The 25,940-nt window shown below is 38.9% G+C and overlaps 1 protein-coding gene across 50 annotated transcripts in view; it reads left to right on the top strand.

Annotated features, from left to right (window-relative positions):
* Positions 1–25,940, top strand: part of STAU2 (staufen double-stranded RNA binding protein 2) — a 298,725-nt gene that overhangs the window by 182,418 nt on the left and 90,367 nt on the right. For 22 of the 50 annotated variants that reach the window (XM_005613058.4, XM_070222137.1, XM_070222136.1 and 19 more), the window contains one exon: positions 6,724–6,837. The exons of 21 other annotated variants lie outside the window; for them this stretch is intronic. In XM_005613058.4, coding sequence (XP_005613115.1) covers positions 6,724–6,837 — 114 coding nt within the window. Of the gene's footprint in view, positions 1–6,723; positions 6,838–7,669; positions 8,915–25,940 lie in introns of all 50 variants that reach the window. 7 more of the 50 variants (XR_011421546.1, XR_011421549.1, XR_011421544.1 and 4 more) reach the window with 1 other exon arrangement.

Genomic DNA, 25,940 nt, shown 5'->3' on the forward strand with positions numbered 1-25,940 from the left:
GAAAAAATAATTCAATGCTGCTATGAATTAGTATAGTATAATATAGTATATAGTGAAAAGATTTGTAAGATCTTGTCTTTGATACCCATTTATTAAAGTGATAGTTACTACAATAGAATTCTAATACATGAAGAGTAGCAGAGTTGGGTGGCCCTCTTGGGAGAAGATTTTGCATTAGTTTAACTTCAGTGGTGTACTGAGTGCCTGGATACCTGTAATTTTCCTTTGACTTTGGAAAAAGTGTTCTGTACTAAAAAATTATTTCTTTGCAAAGCCCTGTAGATTTTAATGTGGCTTGTTTTACATATATAAACGGATACGTTTGTGTATATCAAAACATGAGTACGTCCTACAAAATGAGAAAGCTCCTTTTCTGGTAGGTATGAAATTGACTGAAACTAAAATAACTGTGTGTGTGTGTGTGTGTGTGTGTGTGTGTGTGTAATTTACTGGCATAGTCAATGGAAATTGAAAGGCAAAGAGCAAAAATTTAGGATTTCTGTCATGGACACAGTTATCACTTAAAGTAATGCAATTATTTCCCATAACAATACTGACAGCACATCTGTTGTTGCATTTGGTGGACAGTTTTTATCTGTGACTTATACCAGGAATAAATCTGTACGTCACTGCTGGATTTTGTACGCCAAATATAGGCGTGTAATTTTCAAAGCTTATCCCAAGCATAGAATTTCTAAAAGAAAGAAAAGATAATTATAAGTTGTCTCAGTCTGTATAATGTGATTTCACCCATTCACTTATCCCTTCAGAGGCATTAATGTGACAAGCATCTTGCATGCAGAGTGAAACAGATTTCTCATACAACTAAAACACTTGTACATGACTGAGCATGTTAAATATATGTTTACATTTTAGTTACAAAGGACTTCACTTTAGTTATGAAAAGGATTGGGGAAAAAGCTTTAGAGAAAGTCAGTGACAGACATTATCCTAATGTAATATTATTCTTAATAATTATACATCTTGTCATATCTTTTATTACATTATTATGGAATGTATTATAATAGTAATAAGAAGAATAGTATTTATTTTAATGCTAACCATGGATTAGGCCTTGTTCTAAGTGCTTTTTGTGGAGAAACTAATTTTATTTATTACTTATAAATTAATTCATTAGTTATAAATAGCAGTAATGTAGATTTGTACTACTGACTATAGTTGACCCAAATAAAATGATTTGCATGTCATCAAGTGATCTAAAAAAGTAGTTAAGAGATGTTTAATACCAACTTAATCTACTTATTATAGCAATATTTGTCAAGGAATGTTGTTTCGTGCTTTGCCCAGAACATGCTGTTTCGTGTGTTAGTAAAGCTTAGGTCTTTTGAGCAGCTCGTGTGCAGAATCTGCAAGAATCGAGCCTGTTTTGAGTAGCCTGAGATCTGGTGCCAAACTGCCGCTCTGGAGCTCCTCACTGTCTTGCCCCCATGCAGGGCTTCTGTGCAGGAGCTGCAGTGGGATCCGTGCCCGCTGCTGCGGCGTAGACCCCCCGCTCCGTGAACCCGAGTGTGCCAATCCAGCGTGCTTTCCTGACACAGCCATTGTGTCAGGCGTCGCATGTGAATGTGCAGCCTTTATCTTTCCTTCGTGCTCTAACATTCAGACCTGGATCCTTTTCACACCCTCCTCATTTCTGTCCCCCTGGGGTAACCATTAAAAACATCTGACAGAAAAGCAGTTAACCAGTTCTCTGCTGAGATTAGTGAAATATTTAGTATCGTACATCAAGGAACTTCAGCCCTGCAGGAAACGGTCTGATTCACATTTTTCAGAGGTGGGGGGTAGGGAATTTAAGTTTTCACTTGGATAGCCCCTTATATTTTCAAATGGGCGTGAAAAAATTCACATACCTAGCTTTTTACATAAATTATTCTAAGGCTTATAGTATTTTTCTTTATTTCTTAAATTATGTGAATAGTTCAAGTGATTTGTGTCTCTCCCTTCGGGGAAAAAGAAATCTCTAGACTGGCAAAATCAGTATCAGAATGCACCATTATGGCATCTCATCTGGGTTTATGCGATTGCAAATCAAACTAGCAAAGTTATTTTAAAATAAAAATTATTATACATTTACAAGTTTCAAAGGAAGCCACATTGTTTAATTTACATATATTGAAATTTCTGACCCATCTTTTAGTAGAATAATTTTTGTAAGTCCATGAGAAACAAAATGTCACTTTGTAGTAGTTGATGGTGTTATAAATCCAGAACAAGTGTTACAACATTATAAAAATCAAGATCAGTTGCTTACGTTTTTGGGTACGAAAGATAGCAAAATGATATGATTTATAAACAATAAATCTTAAACATAGAGTGTGACTTTTATAATCTAAAATTATCTTTATTCGTTTTTCTTTTAATCAAAATCAAGGTCTTATGACATTGTATATTGGAACTTTTAGGGCCACATTTGTAGAAAAACAGTGCTTTCTTATAACAGAAATATTTTGCCCATCAACCCTGAAGATTTGTGCATTACAGAACATAATGAAATTTTATTACCGTAATTATTTGAGCCTAGTGTTCTAAGATTCCTGACTTCTGCTGGTGCCTTGAATCATAGGAAGCATTTTTAGATTTAGAAGGATGAATTTCAAAATGTCATTCACACAGTATGTATTTTTTTAATTCACAATTTTATGAACTCTGGTGTTTTTATGTCCAAGAAAAAAATAAGTAACTGAAGAGCGCCATATCAAACTCGTTTTCGTGAGTGATTGATCAAGCACGTAAAGTGTGACTCTTTCTTAAGGCCTTTTATCTGCATTTATTACTTTTCATTTAATTTGAAATTGTGTCCTCAAGCAACAGTTTCCTATAGTTTTTACATGTTTTTGTCTGGTTTATTGGGCAGTCTCCATGGAGTGACTGTCTATTTCTCCAGTCACCGCTTCCCTCCGTGCTCTGTCAAATCTCCATTCACGTTCCTTTATGATATCTTTGGCAAATCCCATACTTTTCTGGTTACCTTTAGTTTTTAAAAATCTAGTCCAGTTCAGTGTAAAACTCCAGGCTCGTGTCTCCCATTACAGCCCAGTCATTTTGGCTCAAGACACTTGGAGGAATGAGCGTGTACACTGATTTCTTTTTCTCTTCCTCGCTCCAGCACCTTGGGATATTTGTAGATGGTCGGGTAGGGGCTGGACCTGCTTCTAGATGTCTCCTCCACACTCCACCTCTGTTTCATGGCCTTACTCCTCTGATGCTGGAGGGCTTGGAGGGGGATAAGGGTAGGGGAAGGCGCCCCCTTAGCCTGGTTTCATCCACAGCTGGTTTTCATGTAGATGATCTGATTTTCTTGAGACAGTGTTTAGCTTCTCCCAATTCCCTCTGTCCCTGAGGGGCAGCCATGTTTCCTTTGAGCTTTGCCAGTGGGCCATGCCCCTGACCCCCTCTGTTGGTAGGCGTCACTTTGGTTGGCCTGAGTAGCCTCTTGGTTTCTGCTGTGATTCTCTTTCATTCCCTCCAAGGGCCGTGGAGATCTGGGGTGAGCATATCTTTCTTCATCCTTTTTTGTTTTCAGGTGTGTGCCTCGGGCTCCTTCAACAAGTTCTTAGATATCTCCAGACTCAGGCTCTATATTTTCACATGCTTCCAAACTACTAGGGACATGCCTCGGACTCAGTCATGATTTCTTTTCAAAGGAGGCCTACAAGATCAATTCTCAGCAAGCCTACTGCCAGGGGACGAAATGTCAGTCTCCCTTTCACGTAGGTACTCCCACTGTGTCTATCAGCTATTTTCTTAGAGCTGCCCCACTCACTGGAAATACTGTATTCCTCATAAGGCTGACAGTCAAGATGGTTCCCTCCCATTCGCCTCCCCCTTCCTGGCGCCTCCATATATTCTTTGTGGCTACACCAGCTCTGCTGACTCTTACTAAGGGAGTGAGGGAAGGGAATATGGCCTGTCCCTAAGTGTTGACAGCTCCTTAGAGCTCCTTTTGTTGTTGGCTTGGGTCCTGGTGTCAATTCTGGGGCAATAGGAAAAATCCCACTGGGATTAGGTTCTTTTGTGAGTGATACAAAGCCCAGTGACTTAAACAAAATAGATGTTTATTCTCTCATCTAAAGATCCATAACTTAGCAGTCTAGGGGTAGTGCAATGGTTCTGTTCCATGAAGTCTTCAGGGACCCAGGTTCCCTCCAACTCACCACTCTAGCATCTCTAAGATTCAGCCCTTGTCCTCAGGGTCAGAGATGGAAATGGTGGGGTTGTGCCCCAGCCAGGTGGCCTAGTGGTTAAGTTTGCACACTCCATTTTGGTGGCCTGGGGTTCATGGGTTTGGATCCCAGACACAGACCTACACACTGCTCATCAAGCCTTGCTGTGGCAGTGTCCCACATACGAAATAGAGAAAGATTAGCACAGATCTTAGCTCAGTGACAGTTTTCCTCAAGCAAAAAGAGGAAGATTGGCAACAGATGTTAGCTCAGGGCCAATCTTCCCACCAAAAAAAATGTTTTAAAAGATGGTAATGTCCACATTCCAAGCAGTAGGGTGACAGAATGGGTGAAGAAGTAGAGGAAAAGCCACACATCTGATATCTTTTTCAAAAGTTTACAGGAAGCCACCACAGAATTCTTTCATTTACCTTCTCCTCAGTTGTATGGCTAATCCTAGCTCCAAGGGAGCCTGGGAAATAGCATCATTATTCTGAGCATCCCAGTGCCCAGCTAAGAATCACTATGGAAGAATTACTGGAGGACAATTAGCAGTCTCTGTCACGTTCACGGGATGTGTTGGCATTTCCTTTGGAGCTGTGTGTGAACTTGGACCTTTACGTTTATCTTTTAGGTAGGAGTGATTTATGTACACGGACATTGAATGTCTGCAGCATGCACAGTATTTTATAGGGTGTTACAAACTCACAGTGAATTGTATACCGTTAGGAGAAAAGCTAAATCTTTCAGCAATAGTATCCAAGCCACTGATGGAAATTAAGTTTGAAGCCTATTTTTTAGATTGGAATTGTTTTGTGCTATTTCTGTCCTTTGTAATTTTCATTTCTCTAGAAGAAAGAATAGAACTGCAGTAAGCTGGCCAACATATAAGCGTGTTCACCATCAATCTGGATATTTAGGAGAGTGGCATGTCTTTTATATAGACTTTCAATTGATGTCAGAGGGTGATTATATTTTATTTTAAAAAGCATGTTTTATAATAGCACTATATCAGACATAATATTTTAACTGTACCATAAATGGCTATGAACTGTAGCTATTATAGTGTCACCATTTATTGACTTTTGCGTAAACCTGTTATGTGGTTTCATTTTCCCCCATTATATTTTTTCTGATGCATAGTAAACAACACATCCACCGTCTTGAACTCGTAGACACTGAGTGACCTTTTAACTTGCTCAGGAGATATAGTATAGTGAGTTGGAACTGTGGTCAAATCTTTTTCCCCAAAGCTAACTTGGAAGAAATATTTTTACAATAAAATCTTTGAAGTACTGTGCAAATAAGCCTTTCTATATTCACTTGATTTGAACTCTAAACTGCTTTTTATAGATTCCAGGAAATTTCTCTACCTTCAGGGAAACTGTTGGCCAATCTTAACAACACTACTGGTTTTAAAAAGTTGAATTATTAAACCATTAGACTAGGATCCATATTGTTGTCATTTTCCGTCAGATCTATATTATACAGGACAAAATATATGTGGACCATAATCTGTAATAAAGGCATGTGGATATTATGCAGCAGTTCGAATTAAACCTCAGACAGGGAACTAATACGTGTTTTAATTTTCTTCCTCACAAATTCAACATTTCGACCTAAGCTTTTACCCTACATCTATACATGGTTTAACAAATTGAACAACTTAGAGCTAATAAAACCAATTTTGCCTATAGTGTAATTGGAGAAATCACATTCTATACGCATATTTTCATTAATTTATTATAAAAGCAATGCTATTTTTACTTTATTAGCTTATAATTAAACACTGCTTGAGAGAACTTTTTTGAAAGTAGATAAATGGGAGGATGGAAATTTTCCCTGTGAAAAGATGGACTCGCTCATCTCCCTATCCCCGTATACCCACCTCTGATATGGAGTGTCTCACATGAGGTTTCAGTAATGATGGGTTGTATTTAAAAGAAAAATAATATAGTGACTTTATTTTGGTCTGCACATTACAAATCATTTCAGTTTAATTCAATTTGATTATAATGTCAAAATTTCAAGCATAGCATGATGTAGTGACACCTATATTTAACAGTGTTTTTATAGGGACTATAATGTAGAAATAGAAGAGTGTCACTACCGATTAAGTGGCAATCACACACACACATAAAGTCAAAGATGAGAGAAAATTCAAGTTGACAAAGTGCTTTAGAATCAAGTCTACTTTGACTTAGCTTACCCTTGAGTCCTTTATGCATTACACATTACGAGAAGCTGGACCATTAAGATAGATGTAGCATTTAGTTGTGAATTTTTCTACTGGTATAATAACATAAGACATTTTGTAAAGTATTTCCTAAACTCTTTTAAAACTTTCAAGGTACTTAAAATGGAATTAATAGGTTTTCCATAGATATTGGAAGGTCCCGATAAGATTTTAAATATTTGAAGTGTGTTCTGCATAAATTATTTGGATTTTCCTTGAAATCTAGACCCTTTGAAAAGGACCTATTGCATCCTGCTCCCTTTTACAAGTGGTGTTCAGCAGATTGCATGTGTTCTGTTATAGGTTCACTACTGTGATAGACAAAGTGGCAGAGAGTGTGTGACCTGTCTGACATTAGCCCCTGTGCAGATGACTTTCCATGCTATTGGAAGCTCCATTGAAGCCAGCCATGACCAGGTATAATATGCCACTGCCATTTTGCTGCGTTATGGCCCAGCTAGGAAATCAGAGACCATCGAAATGGGAGCTATGTGCACACAGACGGCTTTGCTTTCCCTAATACGTTATACACTAGCGCCATTTGCTAGACTTTTGAAAAGTCAAAAACTTTTCTGTTGAGAAACTCATATCTTAGGAGATTTAATTTACTTTAGACTTCTAGTTTACAATTCATTATTAATTTAAATATAGAATTCTTTTACAAGGAAGAAATAATTGCCCTACAAGTTATTATTATTTGTAATAATTAAAAATGAGAGGAAGGGTCAGCAAAATAATGTAAATGACACTGCACTCTCGCTAGGCTCATTTAGTTCTGTAAGAGAGTTTAGTGTTATAGAAGGTATGTAAAATAACTGTGTGAACTTTCAGAACCATCAACTTACTCCCATAATTTGGGATATTATTAAAATGAAGTTCCAGTGCTGTTTTTACTTTGAAAGTTTTGTTTCTGAAATAAAGCTAAAAATCTGAAAAGTATACTGTTTCTTAGTAAACAAATTCCTTTGATTGTTTAGATAGCAGCTTGAAAATGCATCCTGTTTGTGAGATAATAAATATTTTCAATTAAAATAATCATCAGATTAGACTAAACTAGTGATCTAGGACGTAGAATTTCTAGTTTGGAGTCAAAATAAATAGACATACACAGTTTACAGTATGACTAACCAGCTATGCTTTCTAAATTAACCATTCACATACAGAACTCATTTTCATATCCATTTCCCAGTAAATTTGAGGACTTCTAATGATCTTGCCTGACTAATCTTTTTTCCCTCAATCTGAGTAGTGCCCTTGCGTGGAGAGGATAACAGAGCATAGCATAATGACGGATCTTCTCAAACACATGATTAATTGTCCAACTCAAACCAGGCCTAGGAAAACCTTCTTAGGGGCAGCCCTCTCTAGTTCAGGACGTCTCTGACATTGTGGGTCTCCAGCCATCACTTGTTGATTGGTGATGAGGTCTTGTGGTGTTCAAGAAAGAGCAACTAGATCATAAAATCTGAACTTTAGGAACTAACCATGGCGTAAGTTAGCTGCACTTCGCTGGATGGAATCTGTCATCTCTTTGGGACTCTGTTTCCTGGAACGTTAATGAGGGAATTGAGTTGGGTGACTTACAAGATTCATTCCAGTGCTCCCGTTTTATAGCTCTGTAACTGATCTTCCTGCTCCTGGTTGGATGAGGCCAACCAATACTAAACAGTTAATAGCGTATTGATCTGGAAAGCAGCGTAGAGACCCCCCAGTGCTTCCCAGGGTTTCGCGCTGATGTACACCCTGGCTGCCATCCGAGAGATGTGCCTGCACCAGCTTATATAAAGAGTTATCCCTGTGTGAACTACAACTTAACTGCGTGCCAGGTGCTACGGAAATGTGGTGAGAAGTTCAGACATGGTTCTCGCTCTCCTAGAACCTACAGTCGAAGAACTTCACTTCTTTGAATATTTAGTAGGAAGTCTAGCTACTGCTATATCTATCTCTCTATCCATTCGTGGCAGAAACAAATGACGAGAGCAGCGTGAGATAACCATCCTGCAAAGGTCTCTCCTTAAGCTGAGCAAAGAAATGAAATGGTGCCTCAACCACCCACACCCCTAAGAAGAACGACCCACTGTTAGCAGAGGTAGTGTGTTCTATAAAAGAGCACTGGACTGGGAGGGGAGACTGAAATCAGACCCAGATTTGCCATGAAGTAGCTGTGGGGCCTGGTCTCTTCACCTCTTGGAACTTGGCTTCTTTGTGAGTAAAATAATGAGGCTGGTTCAGGCTTGTGCCCAGTGCATGTGCCAAGCTACTCAAAGTCCAGGGCTACTGTTAGCCCACATGGCACCTTTACAAGTTAGAAAAAAAAAAGGCACTTCTTTCTCAAGGCATTCTACTGCTGTCCAACAGAAAATGTAATAGACAAATCCACGATAACTACAGTGTGAATGGAGCCCTCCCACTCAAGATGTGCAGTGCACAACCTGCACAACTGTACACAGTGGTCTTATACTGCATCTGTCTGGAGTGTCAGCTTTACTCAATGGTAAGTAAATAAAGAAATTTTTATATGAAAGCAAATACAACTGCATTACAGATGACAAATTTGCATGAAATTTTAAGATTAAAAAGAGACTTTCAGGAAATATTTTGATAATGGTCAAATGGATGGATGGATGGATGGATGGATGGATGGATGGATGGATGGAGCTATGACTGAAATGATCAAAGGAGAGTGTTGTATATCAAACACTCCACTTTGGTGGCCTCAGAGGTGCCAAGTGGGGGTAGTGGTGTGATGTGTGCTCCTTCCTTATCCTTGGACAATTGGGCTCCCTGAGGAAAGGAGACAGAGTGGACCTCTACTCCGCATCTCTGGCTTTGCTACGTTGTTGCCATTGCCCTGCCTCACGCTGAGGGTCTGTTTGAGCAAAGGGTACTCCTCCACCACACCAAAAGCGTAAACTTGATCTCGTAAGTTGGAAAAGATGGACCGCTGAATGCTTTTTCACCCATTAATGTGTAAATACTAGAAAACAGGAAAATATTTTAAAGCAAGAAAAGTTATGATAGTTTAAAAATCGTTTTCTGTTCTTAATGTACTTGAGCCTACACAACTGAACAAACGGAATAAGTATTCTGAGAAAAATATATGTGTGAAGTTTAGAGGTGATTCTTCTTGTGAAGCTCGGGTTCTTATCTGCGTAGAAAATGAAGGTGAGAAATGGCAGAGCTCTCTAGCCTTGAACCTTATAGCTTGTCTTATTTTTTAGAATTTAATTCTAGGAACTCGGTGAAGTAGAGACAGTGTATTATCCAGTGCGTTCACTCGCTGTGTTACAGGGTGACAGGACAGGCACTGTGAAGTGTAATTGCTCTATCAGAGGTCAGTACAGATTCGCAAAATGGTCAGGGGAGAGATGCTTTCTCATCTGTATGCTGATGGCGTCCAAATGTATGGAACTCTTAATTCTCCGCCTCCCCCCATCAAACGCACTCCTGCCTCCTCCCCTGTCTGTTCCTTTTCTCCCTCCTGGTAAATGACCTCACCGTCTACTTTGTTGCTCAAGCCAAGCCCCTTGGAGCATCCTTGCCGGCTCTCTCCTCCTCTCACGCTACATCCTGTCCCGGCATCTCTTCCTCTCCTTCATCTCTGATCTGACCACTTTCACCACCTCCAAGGCTGTCATTCTAGTTTAACTCTCTATCATTTTTAACCCAGACCATTGTGGTCATCTCTACCCTGACTTCCTTTTTTCTGCTTTTGTTCCACTATGGTCTGTCTTCCACACAGTACCCGATATTATTTTTAAGTTAATCATATCACATTACTCAGCTGCTCAAAACCTTCCAGTGGCTTCCCACCACACCTGCTATAAATCCAGCATTTTTGTTATGGCATACAAGTCCTTACGTGAGTTGGAGCCCTCCACCTCTCCGTTTTCAATTCCTACTGCTGCTTTTCGCTCACTGTGTCCCAGTCTCACTGACCCTGTTGCCAGTTACATCATAATAGATGAAAGAAACCAGACTCAGAAGGCTACGTTCTGTGGATTCAATTTGTGTGACATTGTGGAAAAGGCAAAGCTGTGGGGATGGAAAACAGATCAGTGGTTGCCAGGGGCTGGGGGGATTGGCCATAAATTGTCATGAGGGAATTTTTGAGGGTGATGAAATGTGCTGTGTCTCGATTGTGGTGGTAGAAACACGACTGTACACATTTGTCAAACTCACAACTGTACACTAAAAAGGGGAAACTTTACCGAATGTAGATTATCCCTCAATAAACCCAACTTAAAAAAAAAAGCCAGATTCATTCTTTTCTCAGTTACTCATGTGATATTGATCCCAAGGACGTGTGGAAGGATGACATCCCCTTTCTTTCCCTGTGTTCTCTGCGTATGTAGGATCCACCACGGAAATGCACTAAATTTAACAATAGCCTGGGTTAGTTCCTCCAAATGCCGGTGGGTAGTGGAGGCCTGCTGCAGACCTCACAGAATAATTATTAGTCTCCAAAGAGGGGTCTGAGCCTCCCCATCTGACTTCAGGGACGGGGTCTCCAGGCCACTGTTCCCCATTGGGGCGAATTCTCTGAATTCTCGTCCAGCAGTGGATGGTCATCAGGCTGGTGTTGGCCTGGAGGTCCTCATGGTGTCTGGGTGAGAATGTTCTACAGGTGTTTGCCTTGTTCGTCACAGCGAATATGATATTGTAAATTCATGTTAGTTTAGAATGTTTAATTGTCCGGAGTAAAAACACAGTTTAAATTTCCAGATACTGATTTTTTTTTTCAGTGAACATTTGTTAGCTGAACAACTGTAGGGGCATACTGCACTAGATGCTGGAGCATACAAAGGTGACTAACTTAGCAGTCCTTGTGGTAAGCTAAATAACTAACTTCTTATAGTCCTCGCTAAGCCAATCCTGTGAAATTTAAAATTTGTAGATCATATCATGGTTTCAATGAAGAGACTTCATCCTCATACGCTTAGTAAAAAACACACTTATTTGTTAAGATTGAGCCTAGTGAGGGTTTTGCTCAATATTTTTCAGTGTATCCTATTTGGGAATTAAATTTATGTTAGCTAGTGTATGTTATTAGATTGAAATCCTTTGTAATAGTGTGAAAAGTTTTTGGACTTGGTATATCTTACGAAATACTATTCTCTTTTTTTGCTTTTTTCTTTTTTGAGGAAGGTTAGCCCTGAGCTAACTACTGCCAATCCTCCTCTTTTTTGCTGAGGAAGACCGGCCCTGAGCTAACATCCATACCCATTTTCCTCCACTTTATATGGGGGATGCCTACCACAGCATGGCTTTTGCCAAGCAGTGCCATGTCCACATGCGGGATCCAAAACATTGAACCCCGGGCCACCGAAGTGCAACGTGCAAACTTAACCGCTGCACCACCCGGCCGGCCCCACGAAATGCTATTCTTTACTCTCTCCTTCTGGTCTGATATCCTTTCTCCGTCTGTCTTCATCACTCTTAGATGTTACTGAGTACCTCTTCCTCTGGGTCTCTTTTAATTACATCAGTCACCTTGTGGTTACAGCCTCAAAGTCATAAACTTCCTTCCCTGTCTTTATATTTTCTTTTTATTCATACTTGCTCAGCCTGCATTATCAGTCTCACCAACCTCACCAGCACTGGGCAAGCGGCTGGAGATTAGTCAAAATACTGTAGCTTAATTTCTAATTAATAGTTTTATCACTGCCTACCTTAGTTTGTTCCGGTTAGCTCTGGAACTCACTTGCTTCGTATAAATAAAAGAATGAACTAATAAATCAGCCACCTAACCAAGCACCAACTAGTCAACGAAGTGTGACATATGTATATTAGTATTTGCTGCACTCTGACTTCTACTCAACACAAAGCATCATTGTCATGTGGAGTAAATGACTATGCATATTTAACACATTACTTAGAATTTTAAAAGTCAACAATTCTACAAGAGAAAAGATACAAGAACCAAATTTATAGATAATGTGTTTACCATCTACTAGATATTGTGCTAGGCTCTCTGTACATTATTTTGCCTAATTCTTCTAATAACTTATGAGATATAAACTGTAGCATTTGTATATTAGCTTCCTTTGCTGCATCACCTTTAAGGGTTTAGGTCCAGATTAGTAAAATCAAGCTGAGTTGTTTCCAGTATGTGTGCTTTGACTAGAATTCAAGGCAGACCTCTCAATGCAAGGACAGCCATTAGGTGTAACAATTTACAAATCTAATAGGTATTCTCTTCTACTTTTGACTAATTAAATTCCTCTCATAGGTTTGTATTCTGATTAATTAGAAGTCTCTCTGCCTGAGTAATTATCCCATAATGTCTTACAGTTTATAGTAAGTTAAAAGTAAAAGAGAAAAAGCCTTCACACCTATTATCTGAATACGTACTTTTTCAACAATAATCTGTTGATTGGTTGTAGACTATGGAGAGAACTTGTGTAGTACTCGATGGTCGTACGTAATAGTATGTGCACTTCCTTGCCCTTGAGGTAATTACAGTCTAATGGAGTGCATCAGCTAGGGTGCTTTTGTCCACAAATAACAGCAAACTGAACTCATACGGGCTGAAATAATAAGGAACCTTGTTATCTCATATAACAGGAAGTTCAGAGGAAGGGTCAACTCCAGGGTTGGTCGATAAAGCAATGCAGTGATGTCAGCAAGGACGCAAGTTATTCCATTTCTTAGCTCCGCCATCCTCTGCTTCATCCTCTGGCTCACAGAAAGATGGCCATAGTAGTTCTCTGTGTCACTGGCAATATAGCCACATGTAAAAGAAAACGAGATCTGATCTTGTGTCTCCTTTTAGGGGCAAAGACATCTGTATCAGGAACTCCTCCAGCCATCTTTCCTTCACAGCTCGGGCCTAGATTGGGTCGGTCATATGCTCGTCTCTAAGCTAGTCACCTTCTGAAAGAAATGAGACCTCTATTGGTTTAAGTGCTTGGGGTGAAATGGTTGTTGAGGAATCAGCCACCAGGACTACTGCATGAGGGATTAAATCCCACATATATAATTTTAAATTTTCTACTAGATCCATTAAAAAAATAAAAAGAAACAGGTAAGTTTAATCTTAATAGTATATTTTATTTAACCCAGTGTTTCTAAAGAATCATTTTAACATGTAATCAAATTTTTAAATTATTGAGACATTTTATCTTTTTTTGAGTCATCTTATCTTGGACTAGCCACATTTCAAGTGCTCAACAGCCACGTGCATGTTGGAGAGCACAAGTCTATGGAATGAAACCCACCAGCATTGTGATTTGGCCCCTGCCGATGTCTCCAAGCTCATCCTGCACCTTCGCCCTGTGCCTCGCAGTTAGACCACACTTTGTGCTCTGGCCGTGTTGAGTCACCACCTCCCGTGCTCTCTTGCATCTCTGTCTTTGCACTGTTCGCTCTGCCCGGGCCATTCTCTCCTTGCTCACAGAGGGACTTTCATTGTGATATCCATCAGATCCAACCAAGGTGTCACTCCAGTCAATAAGCCCTACCCAGACCTACTTTTCATATTATCCCACTGGTAACACTTATCAAACTGTTCCTTTTTTTTTTTTTCATATTGGTCTTCCCACTGGTCAGTGACCTCTGTGAGGTCTAGGGCAGTGTCTTATTTGCCTTAGTATTCTCTGTGTCTGTGCTCTTAAGACACACACAGTACATACTTATAAGATGGGTTTGAATTGAATTTCTAGGAAAATTAGAATGACTTGGATTTGGTAGAATTAGTGAGAGAAATAGAATGTTTGGCTCAGTATGCTTTCTCTGGTGGTGACCTTACAGGGACATTTTTTTGTGAAAGCATCCTGGTACTTCCAAATGTTGACCTCAGAGTATTTACATACTCTGAATACATGTAACTATCATTAGGAATCCATTATATATCTCCATTAATTCCTTTACTGATCTATTTGTAACTCCTAATTTTTGTAACCTGTCATGTGTATGAGTACATCCTTCTCAGTGTCCTAAATTACTTTCTTCAAGTTTCAGGGCTGCCTCCTACTCTAGTTTCCCACTGTGTAGTATACAAGTCAGTATTCACTGAGTAATGTCCTTTGGGACTGCATTCCTCAGAATATAAAGAGGCATGAACTTCACAGGTTTGAGTAACAATTACCCAAGACAAATAAAGCTTTTTATTAATAAAAAGGACACACTTAAGTGACATTACATAGTAACAGACCTTCTGTCATCATCCTGAAGGTACCTGCGAGACAGTTCTGGTATTCTTTGTATTACATAGATTTCAGTGTAAGTTTGCATTTCAGCTTGTTTCACTTGCTCACAACATGTGTCAAGCCACAGTGCTGAGTGCCATGGGGTGTTGGAAGAGAAGGTGTGACCCCTACCATTGGCACTTCTGGGAGGTCCTGGAGCTGCCAAAATTCAACACACAACTTGATTTTTGTTTACTTTTTATGAAATAGGATGCTAGAGAGATAGTAAAAAGGCTCATCAATTTTAATGTTTGTTTTAGGAAAGTGTTTCCATAATTGTTGATGTTTATATTTCAAAGTGTTTCCTGCTTCTGAAACTTACCTCATGATTATAGGACTAAAATTTCTTCTGACTTTTTATCATGTAAAATTCCCATTTTACACAAATATATCTTATAGTTAAGAAATTCAATCCATATCTTTTTTCCTTTATATTTTGTATTTCGGTAATTAGTCCAGTAGTTCATAGAGCATGTTTTTGTTTTTTAGTTGTTTTTTAATTGAGATATAATTGATATATAACACTGTATTAGTTTTAAGTGTACACCATATTGATTTGATATACATATATATTGTGAAATGATTACCACAAGTTTAGTTAGCATTCATCACCACACACAGTTAAAAATTCAATCAGATCTTCAAAAAAATATTTCAGCAGGAGAAGTCACCAGGACCGACTTCTCACCACTGAGTAGTTATTCTCGTTGACGGACTAGAATAAGACAAGTCAGCATACTACGGCCCGTAGTGGGCCACATCCAGCCTGCCACCTGAACTGAGAATGGCCTTTAGATTTTGAAATGCTTAGGGAAAAAATCCAGAGAAGAATAATATTTCATGACATGTGAAAATTACATGGAATTTAAGTGTTAGTGGCCATAAGTAGTTTGACTGAGACACAGCCATGCCCATTCGTTCAGGTGTTGTCTGTGGCCACCTTCTCTCTACAGCAGCAGAGATGAGTGGTTAGGACAGAGACCTTATTGCCTGCAGAGCCTAAGATATTTCCTCTGCCCTTTACGGAAGAAGTTTGCTGGTCAAATCCCTGGACCAGAAGGAAGAAACGTCAGGCCTTCACCTTTTGTGTTTTGTGTCAAATGTTACTTTAAACATGGTCATTCAGAGTTCATTCTCTTTTGGAAAGGAGCCGGTTTTCTGGACATATTACCCATATTATAAGATAGTGAGACTTGACTGTCAATTCTAGATTTATCTGCTCTACAACAGAAACCAATTTTATTCTCTAAGTTAAGGAAAAATAAATGGTTTTTTCCATCAGTATTCATCAGAGCACTGAAAAAACTTTGCCTGTAGCAAAGGTTACTTCTATCTCCTTCCTGAAATCCCATTTAGAAACACTTCATAGCTAGACTCCCCCCCTCCATTTTTTTTTTAAGCAATAAGGAATATTTTGTTGTTTTCATGGTGATCTTTCACTTCTTTCATTTCAGATATATAAGCAGTTGCTGGAACCAACAGTGAGTTATAGAGGAGGGTAGTGGGAAGATTGAATATTATGTATTGTATAACTGACTCCTAATTTCATTTATGCTTAGTACAGCATGACCACATTTCTGAGTGGCTGCATATGCCCAGTGATATTGTGCCCACAAGTGACTTATTAACTTGACCTATAAAATAATTTTGGACTATAGTCAAAACCCACGAGCTTAACTTATTGCTTTTCTTCTCCCAGTTTTTTTCCTGAAATGATGAATAACAGCTATTTTAACCAACAGAAAGTGTGAAATTTTAGATCTTAAAAGCATGAGTTTTCCCAACTACACTCAAAAGGATTTTTAGTGTGGTTATTTGAGCTGTACCTCGCCTTATGTATAGCTCAATGTTTCACAACAGATTATCTGTTTGAAGATAATTTCATGTTCATGATCTCATAAGAGACAGAGTAAAGAATAAATAGAGTCCAAAAATGTTTTCTAGACGTTCTCTCAAATGAGTTTTGTTTGGTTTTGGACCTGCATGCATAATCCATGTCAGTAGTTCCTTAATTTTTAATTCAGTATTCTCATTTCAAATGATTTAAGTAGGAATTTCATATTCCTACTATTCTTGTAGGTCTGTCTATGTATTTGATGTTGATTTGAACATTGTTGGGGAAATACTCTAAAAACCCTTCTGTTAGCAGTTCATACTAATGAATCATAACCAGATACATTATTAAGCCAATAAATACCATATGTATATAATTGGCTAAATGGATGTGAAAGTTATAGTGGAAAACTGTTGCCTATATAGACTTTTTTAAAGTGACGATCAATGGAATATAGTTCCCTAGGCCACAGGTTTGAGAGCATTATTGCCCACTGGAGGTCACTTTTACAACCGAAAGAGTATTACCTTCCTCGTAAACTCAGATTATGGTGTTGCGTATGGTTTATTACACTATTTAAAACTGAAAACAGTGACGTTCTCTCTCTCAGCAATACACCTTCAATTAAGTCATGCCTCTCTCCGTTTCCAAAATTCCTCTTTAGACAAACCAGTTACTGGTTATTTTTCAGGATTTTCAATTTTATTCTTTTATTGCTGATATTTATTTGACCTGCTCTCTTTGTTTCTAGGTTGGCAGCTAGTGTCTTTTCAGATCACGTATTTTTAAAATACCCTTTAGTTAATTGGCATCTCTTTTGCATCCTCTGAAGGAAGGAATATGAAGACATTTTTAAACCCAAAAATATTTAACATTTGTGAAATTAAGTAATAAAGACCAACATAGTGATTAAAAATGGCCCTATTACCCTTTATAGGCAGTATGGTGATGTACTACCAGCAAACCCGGTACCTTTTGGTAAAAAGTGTCACCGCTCTGCCAAGACCCACACTGAAATACCTCACTCTGAAAGACTAACACACCGATAGGCTCCTACCTGCTTCACCTAATCTCATATGCAGAGGGAGGTCATGCCTGCACACAAGCTCTTGCCATAGTAGGAAGCATAATAAATTTTTCAGCTCAGGGACAAAGTTGCCTGGCTGCCAGTCTCCTTGTTGCTGATATGTTTCTGCTTCCTAGACAACTGTTTGCTGGGATCCTTACCTAGCATTTCCTTGCTATCTGCTTGGCTGATCCTACCTCCTAACCTTGAACTCTGACTCCTGGTTACTTATCTAGGGTCTGCCCTGTTGGTTTGTCTTGGCGTACTAGGACTTTTGTTCTCTCTGATCTTGTACTGCCCAGCTGATGCTTGACCATGGCTTCTGTTTCCTGTTCTTGTCTGCACCTTGCATTGCAGAGACTCATTGTTCTCATACTGCTCCCCAAATCCAAAACTTTCATGATTGACAGAAATCCATTTTATAGGTATATTCTACAGTCATTATAAAGTCCATGTTTCACCCCCTCTCATCATGGCCTCATGTCCAGGGCCTCTGGGACCTCCCCACAATCTAGTAACTAACAGATCATTTCTTGGGCCAGCAGGAGTTTTCAGGACTCTGTTCTATTGTCCATTTGTTTTCTGGTTGGTGTCTGTGCCACACTAATTATTAAATATTTTTAATATCACCTCTGCTTTCAGAGATATATGTAAGAGTTAAGTTCTTCAAGGAGAGAGGGGGAAAGACATCCTAAAGTGACAATTTTCTTTAAAATTTTTTGAAAATTTCCATGGGAAATCAAGAAGCATTTCAGTTTATTCATTCAGTAGTCGTATGCTAAGCACCAGCTGTATATCTACCACTGTGTTAGATGCTAAAAAGTATTTTCTGTTTTGTAAATAAGGAAAGCCCTCAAATTGAGTATAATTAAAAGTTGGAGACAGGTTATATGGGAACTCTGTACTTTCTGCTCAGTTTTACTGTGAATCTAAAACTGCTCTAAAAAAATGAAGTCTATTTAAAAGAAAAAAACAGTTGGAGAAACAACAAAACATATAGAAAGAATTGAGGACTGATTGCAAAGCAACATGATTTAGTGTCAGAAATATTTTAAAAATTTATATATGTATATATAAATATTGAAAGGCTGTGGAGTATAGAAATGATCAAGAGCAGAAGAATTCATCTGTTTAAGCTTCTTTTAGGAGTTGATGGACTATATAAATTGAAAGATAATTTATGAGGGTTTTCTGTACAGGGAAAACAACATGAGAAAAGGTAGAAACATGGAAATTGGCAAGGAGTATGTGGGGGAAGAAAAACTCAACTTGATGGGAGCTCCAGGAATAAATAGTGTTGCATAAGATCAAGGAAGTTGAGTACATTCTTGACAGCTAGGTTGAGCAGTATGAATTTTGTGTTCTGTGCAGCAAAGAATCATTCTTCAGTCAGGAACAAAAGATATGATTATGCTGGCATCTGTAAGATCAATCTAGTAGCCAGATGCAGAATTGGCTGTGACGGGAAGTAAGGCTTCTATCACAGTAATTCGGGAGTGAACTGGTGCTGGCTACCTTGATGAGTGTGACTAAAAATGGCAAGGAAAACAGCATCTCACCCAGAGAGACATTGCAGAGAAAGAATCAGCAGACCTTGGTGACCAGCTGAGTGTGGTAGAAAGAAACAGCGATTAAAAATAGCTTTAAAGGCACACATCCAGTATAGCAGGGGGAGAGCTGGGCAAATCTTCTTTCCAAAAAGCAACAAAAAAACTTCACAAAATTGTCAAAAACAGCAATTTTAGAACTCTTAAATTGACTAAAGGCATTCATCAAATTGAGAAGTGTTTATTCATGGAAAAACTACTGAACTTCAAGTGAGAAAAGTAGAATTCTGTAGTGTTCTTGCCTGACGCTGGTCTTCTCCCCTGCCTCCAGGCACACTTAGCACAGTAGTTCTACATGGGCAAGGAAAGCCGTGGAAACCAGCAGTTTCACTGGAGGAGTGGCCTTACTTGATTTGAAGTGGCTTATGAAAAACCCCATTCCCAGTGGCATTGGAAATAACAGTAGATACCTTGGTGGCAAACCAACAGGAAAGGCGAGTTGGCAGCTGAGTGAACCTGAGGTTACAGTCTTGGTTGGGGTCAACACTGGATCAGCAGACTAGCCAGAAATTTATCAGGGAGATTCAGGAAATGACACAGTCATACAGGGCCTTGGGAAACTCAACGCATATTCTTCACTGACCAAAAAGCTTCATACACATGCAGGAAAGACCAGAGAGGGGCCAAGCTATTTACACATCACTGGCTGACCATGGAATTCTGCACATATGCAGAGGGGATGCGAGAGGACCTGGCAGGAAGTAAATGCCAAGGCAGATTGAGAACCACCTGAACTTTGAAGGTGCTTCCCAACCCAAACACAGAACCAATGGCAGAGAGTAGACCTTTATTGGCTTAGGGTATTTGAGCAGAACCAATGACCAGTCATTGACTGACTACTAAGCTATATAGACACAATGGTGACCCCTACAAAACCAGGCTTAAAAATAAAAACAAAAATAATTTAAAAACTGAGAAGAGACACAAGTAGCCACATGCTGTGGGGGAGATGGATTCCACAGATTTAATCCAGGCAAATTAATGAACAGTCAAGAAAACCACAGCAACAACTACAGTCCTGCAGAGGAACATCAAAATCCAGAGTTACTGCAATATAGTATCTAAGTTTCCAGTTTTCAACAGAAAGGTACAAGATATGCAATGAAAGGAAGGGGTAACCAATACTCAGTGGAAAAAAGCTGTGGACCCAGGTGTTGGACTTAGCAGACAAAGACTTCAAAGCAGCTGTAATAATATGTTCAAGAAAATTAGGGAAGCCATGTTTAAAGAATTAAATGAAAATATAACAACAATGACTCAACAAATAGAGAATCTCAATAAAGAGATAAAAATTTTTTAAAAGGCCAACTAGACATCCTAGTGTTGAAAAGTAATTACTGAAAAATTCATTAGAGGGATTCAACAACAGACTTGAGACGGCAGAAGAAAGAGCCCATGAACTTCAAGATAGATCAAAAGAAATTATCCAGTCTGAATAACAGAGAGAAAAAAGAATGAAAAAAGTGAACAGAACCTCAGAAACTGTAGGACAAGCACAGTTTAGAGAAAGGATTGAACACCGTTATCAAGGTTGATTTAACATCTGAAAATTAATTGCTTTTTATGCCATATTAATAAAGGAGAAAACCACATGATATTCTCAGTAGACACAGAAAAAGCACTTGCCAAAATCCAACACCCATTCCTAATTAAAAACTTTGAACCATGTAGAAATAGAAGGGAAATTTCTTAACTTGATAAAGGGCATCTGCAGAAAACCTACAGCTAATGTCACCTTAATGGTGATGATGCTTTCTCCCTAAGTTTGGATCAAAGCAAGGATGTCTGCTTTCACCACTTCTACTCGACATTATGCTAGAGATTGTAGCTGGTACAATAAGAGGGGGAAAAGGAAAGAAAGAAACAAAAGACATGCAGCTTGGAAAGTAAGAAACGAAACTGTCTTTATTCGTAGATGACATTATCCTGTATGTAGAAAATCCTAAAAAAGAGCACACACAAAAATCTCTTAGGACTTAAAAACAAGTTCGGGGCTGGCCCCATGGCCGAGTGGTTAAGTTTGTGCGCTCCTCTTCAGCAGCCCAGGATTTCGCTGGTTTGGATCCTGGGCATGGACATGGCACTGCTCATCAGGCCATGCTTAGGCGCTGTCCCACATAGCACAACCAGAGGCACTCACAAGTAGAATATACAACAATGTACTGGGGGACTTCCAGGAGAAGAAGAAGAAGGAAAAAAAAAAAGATTGGCAACACTTGCTAGCTCAGGTGCCAATCTTTAAAAAATAAAAAGTTCAGTAAAGTTACAGGATACAGATCAATACACAAAAGTCAATTGTATTTCGGGGCTGGCCCCGTGGCCGAGTGGTTAAGTTCGCGCACTCCGCTGCAGGCGGCCCAGTGTTTCGTTGGTTCGAATCCTGGGCGCGGACATGGCACTGCTCATCAAACCACGCTGAGGCAGCGTCCCACATACCACAACTAGAAGAACCCACAACGAAGAATATACAACTATGTACTGGGGGCTTTGGGGAGAAAAAGGAAAAAAATAAAAAAAATCTTAAAAAAACAAAAAAAAGAAAAAAAAGTCAATTGTATTTCTAGAAACAATACTAGATACAAATAATAAAAAATAAAATTGAGTATTTCATTTACAATAGCATCAAAAAGAATAAAATACATAGGAAACAATTTAACCAAAGAGGTGTTAAGACTCGTACACTAAAAACTGTAACACACTGCTGAGAGAAATTAAAGACAATTTAAATACATGAGAGGCATTCAATGTTCATGGATTAGAAGACTCATTATTGTTAAGTCGGCAGTTTTCCCCAGATTGACCTATAGATTCAATGCAATCTCTATCAAAATCCTAGCAGGCTTGTGTTTTTTTTGCAGAAATCAAGTTGATTCTAGAATTTATATGGAAATGCAAAGAGCCCAGAATAGCTAAAACACTTCTGAAAAGGAAGAACAAAATTGGAAGATTTCCACTATTCAATTTCAAATTTTACTATAAAGCTATATTATTCAACTTAGTGGATAAGGATAGACATGTATATCAATGGAACAGAATCAAATGGAACAATCTGGAAATGGACTTTTATATTTGTGATCAATCAATTGTAACAAAAGTGCCAATGAAATTAAGTGGAGAAAGGATAGTCTTTTCAACAGATGATACTGGGAAAATTAAATATCTATATGAAGAAAATGAATTTAGATCCTTACCCCACCCATATACAAAAATTAACCTAAAATGGACAATAGACTTAGAAGTCAAACAAAAAAACTGTAAAACTTCTGAATGAATCATAGGAGAAATTTTCATGACCCTGGGTTAAGCAAAGAGTGCTTAGATTCAACACCAAAAGCACAATTCATAAAAGAAAAAATTGGACTTATCAAAACTTAAAACTTTTGTGCTTCAAAAAATACCGTTAAGAAGATGAAAAGACAAGGCACCAACTAGAAGAAAATGTTAACAAGCCAAATATCTGAAATATGACTTGTATCTACGATATGCAGAGAGTTCTTATAATGCATTAATCATAAGGCAACACAGTTAAAATGGATATGAATAGATGGTTCATCAAAGAAAATATACAATTGGCTAATAAACACGTGAGAAAATGCTCACTGTCATTAGCTATCAGAAAAATGCAGAGTAAAACCACGTTAATACCTTACCACTTCATTCCTGCTAAGATGATTATACTAAAAAAAGGTATATAATAACAAACATTGACAAAGATATGGAGAAGCTGAGACTTTCATGGATTGCTGGAGAGAATGTAAAATTGTACTACTTTGGAAAACAATTTGGCAATTTCTTTCTTTCTTTCTTTCTTTTTGGTGAGGAAGATTGGCCCTGAGTTAACATCTGCTGCCAGTCTTCCTCTTTTTGCTTGAGGAAGATTACTGCAGAGCTAACATCTGTGCCAATCTTCCTCTACTTTGTATGCAGGATGCTGCCACAGCATGGATTGATGAGCAGTGTGTAGGTCCATGCCTGGGATCCAAACTGATGAATCCCGGACTGCTGAAGTGGAGCACATGAACTTAACCGCTATGCCACCAGGCTGGCCCCCACAATTTCTTAAAAAGTTAAACAGGGGCTGGCCCTGTGGTGTAGTAGTTAAGTTCAGCACGTTCTGCTTCAGTGGCCCAGGTTCGTGGGTTCGGATCCTGGGTGTGGACCTACACCACTCATCAAGCCATGCTGTGGCGGCAACCTACATACAAAATAGGGGAGGACTGGCACAGATGTTAGCTCAGGGCCAATCTTCCTCACACACACACACACACACAAAACAAGTTAAATTTACTGCATGATCCAGCAAATCCACTCTTACATCTACCCAAGAAAAATACACATGTTTACACAGACTTTTATTTATGTGAATATTCATAGCAGCATTATTCATAATAGCTAAAAACTGGAAACAATCCACATGCCGACCAACTGGTGAATGGATAAACAAAATGTGGTATATCCTTATGATGGAATATTATTTAGCAATAAAGAGGAATGAACTTATACATGATGCCACAAAGGTAAACCTCAAAAACATCCTATGTGAAGGACAACTGACACAAGAGAGCACATTGTCTGATTCCTTTTCTATGAAATTTCCAGAAAAGGCAAATTATCTGTAGTCAGAAGGCAGATCAGTGGTTGCCATGGGCTGGCAATGGGAGCAGGGACTGACTGTAAATGGGCACAGGGAAATTTTTTGTGGGGATAGAAATGTTTTAAGACTAGATTGTGGTGATGTTTGTACAACTTTCTAAATTTACTGAAACTTCTCACAATAGAGGAACTTTGTGGTATATAAATTATACCTCAATAAAGGTGTTAAAAAAAATAGCTTCATAAGCTTTGAAGCCTCAGAGACCAAAAGGATTATAAGGCCATTCATGATCATGGAAATTTTGGTAAGCAATAATTCATTTGGGTCAGGGACCTCAAGAAACTCTCCAGCAGACTCCAGGGGTACTCAGGATGGAAGCGGGGGTTACTATTTAGACAGAGGTGGAGTGGAAAATGAGATATCACCATGTGTGTCCAGGCCCGAGACTGCCACATCTCTGCTGGTCCCCAGCCCTCTGAATCCTTGCATGTACTTCAAGCCTAAGGACTTGAGTGACAATACTTTCTGCCGCCTCTCTTGCCTCTTATTTCCAGTTTTCTCAGCTTTAGCTCTATGACCTGCCTCAAATTTCCTACGCTCCTGACCTCAATTCCTGTTCATTGTTATTGCTCCACCCTGACTCTTGATCAACATTCTTCCTCCCGCCCAGCCCAGTAAACTGATCCTGACTTCTGATTGCTCCTTTTGCTTAACTTACTGCATCAAGTTTTACTTACTTAAAAGAAAAAATTTCTCTGCCATTTTTAACCCTGGACTGCACTCTTGCTCTGGTTGAGCTTGCCACACTTGATTGAGCTTGCCACACTGGCTCGAAAAGAAAGCCCCTTCTTTGGTTCTTTTGGAAGATGATGACGTAGGTTTTTGACATATTAAATGTCAGTTCCAGGGAGGATATTCAGTAGATAACTGAAGATTTGAGATTAGAACCACAATGGAAAACCGGGATAAAGATATAGATTTGGTCCCCACAATAAGTATAAAAAATAGGAGTGAGCCAAAACATAGACCTTGTGAAATGCTACAAGGTAAGGGATTGGAAAATGATTGGGAACCAGGAAGAAGTCTTTTCCCACCCGAAGTTATAGATTATAAATTTATATAAGAAGGTGTTATTTTACTTTGAATTCTCTTAAGTTAATCATTGTAGTGAAAACTAACTGCTTAAAAGAAACCCGATAGATAGGGAGCAGATCAGTCTGGGGAAATTATTTTAAGATTATGAAAAAGAAAAATCTATCTAAAGCCCCCAGTATTTCATGCATATCAAAAATATGTTTGATCCTGTTCTGCTAAGAAGCTGACCTCTGCTCTGAGGTCTTCAAGGAAGGAGACAATCGGTATACAAAACAAAAACGTAACTGTGAAACTGCCTCCCCCACTAGGTGGCAAAAGTGAGCTGCGGGAGAGAGAGCGAACAGCAGGACTCCCATACCGGCTCTGTCCCTTCTTCCTAAGCGATATGTCCTTAAAACCGTCATTTTGGGGAATTCGAACAGTCTATACATTTGGATCTATTGTGTGTGTTACACCTAAAGTGTCTTGTAAAATAGAGGAGGTGAGGTGAAGACACCTGCTGTGGATTTTCGGCAGCACTTAGGAATGTTTTGGGACACAATGTAAAATTCTAAAGTATTTACATAAAGTACTAAAGAGAAAATTACTGTGTTCATTCAAAATCTTGTCCCAGGAGTTCTCCGGAAATGCTAACTATTAGAAGAACCCTGAGCTAAATTTTCAACTCTTTTTCAGTAAGTGACTCTCTCGTGGTAGCTGGTGGGAAGCTGGCAGAGGGCCTCTGTAAGCTAGTATCTGTCACCGTGGGCTGCTCTCCCCTCCGCGCTTGCCTGAGTGTAAAAGGTTTCTGGAGGTCTCGTTAACCACGTGGGACTTGGAACATGCTTCAAAATAGCCTGAGACAAAATAGCTTGTTCCAAGTGTGCTATGCAAAGATTTTCTTTATTAGGGTCACCAAATAATGGTCTGCTTTTATTTTTAATATTAACATTAGTAGTGATTGCCCTTCTCTTAGACATGTTCTTTCTTTCTTTTTATATATATTTTACTTTGTCCTTTTGTCTCCAGATATCTTTGAAAAGGTAGCAGACTATTGCTTTTATTCTAAGAGAAACTCCCTCCCTGCCTAAGCTTTGTAAGCCCAGGGCAGAAGCATCAGAGAGGAATGGAGCGTCCCAGAACCAGAAACAGTATC

The sequence above is a fragment of the Equus caballus genome, chromosome 9 (assembly GCF_041296265.1).
Source record: "Equus caballus isolate H_3958 breed thoroughbred chromosome 9, TB-T2T, whole genome shotgun sequence".
Lineage (NCBI taxonomy): Eukaryota > Metazoa > Chordata > Mammalia > Perissodactyla > Equidae > Equus > Equus caballus.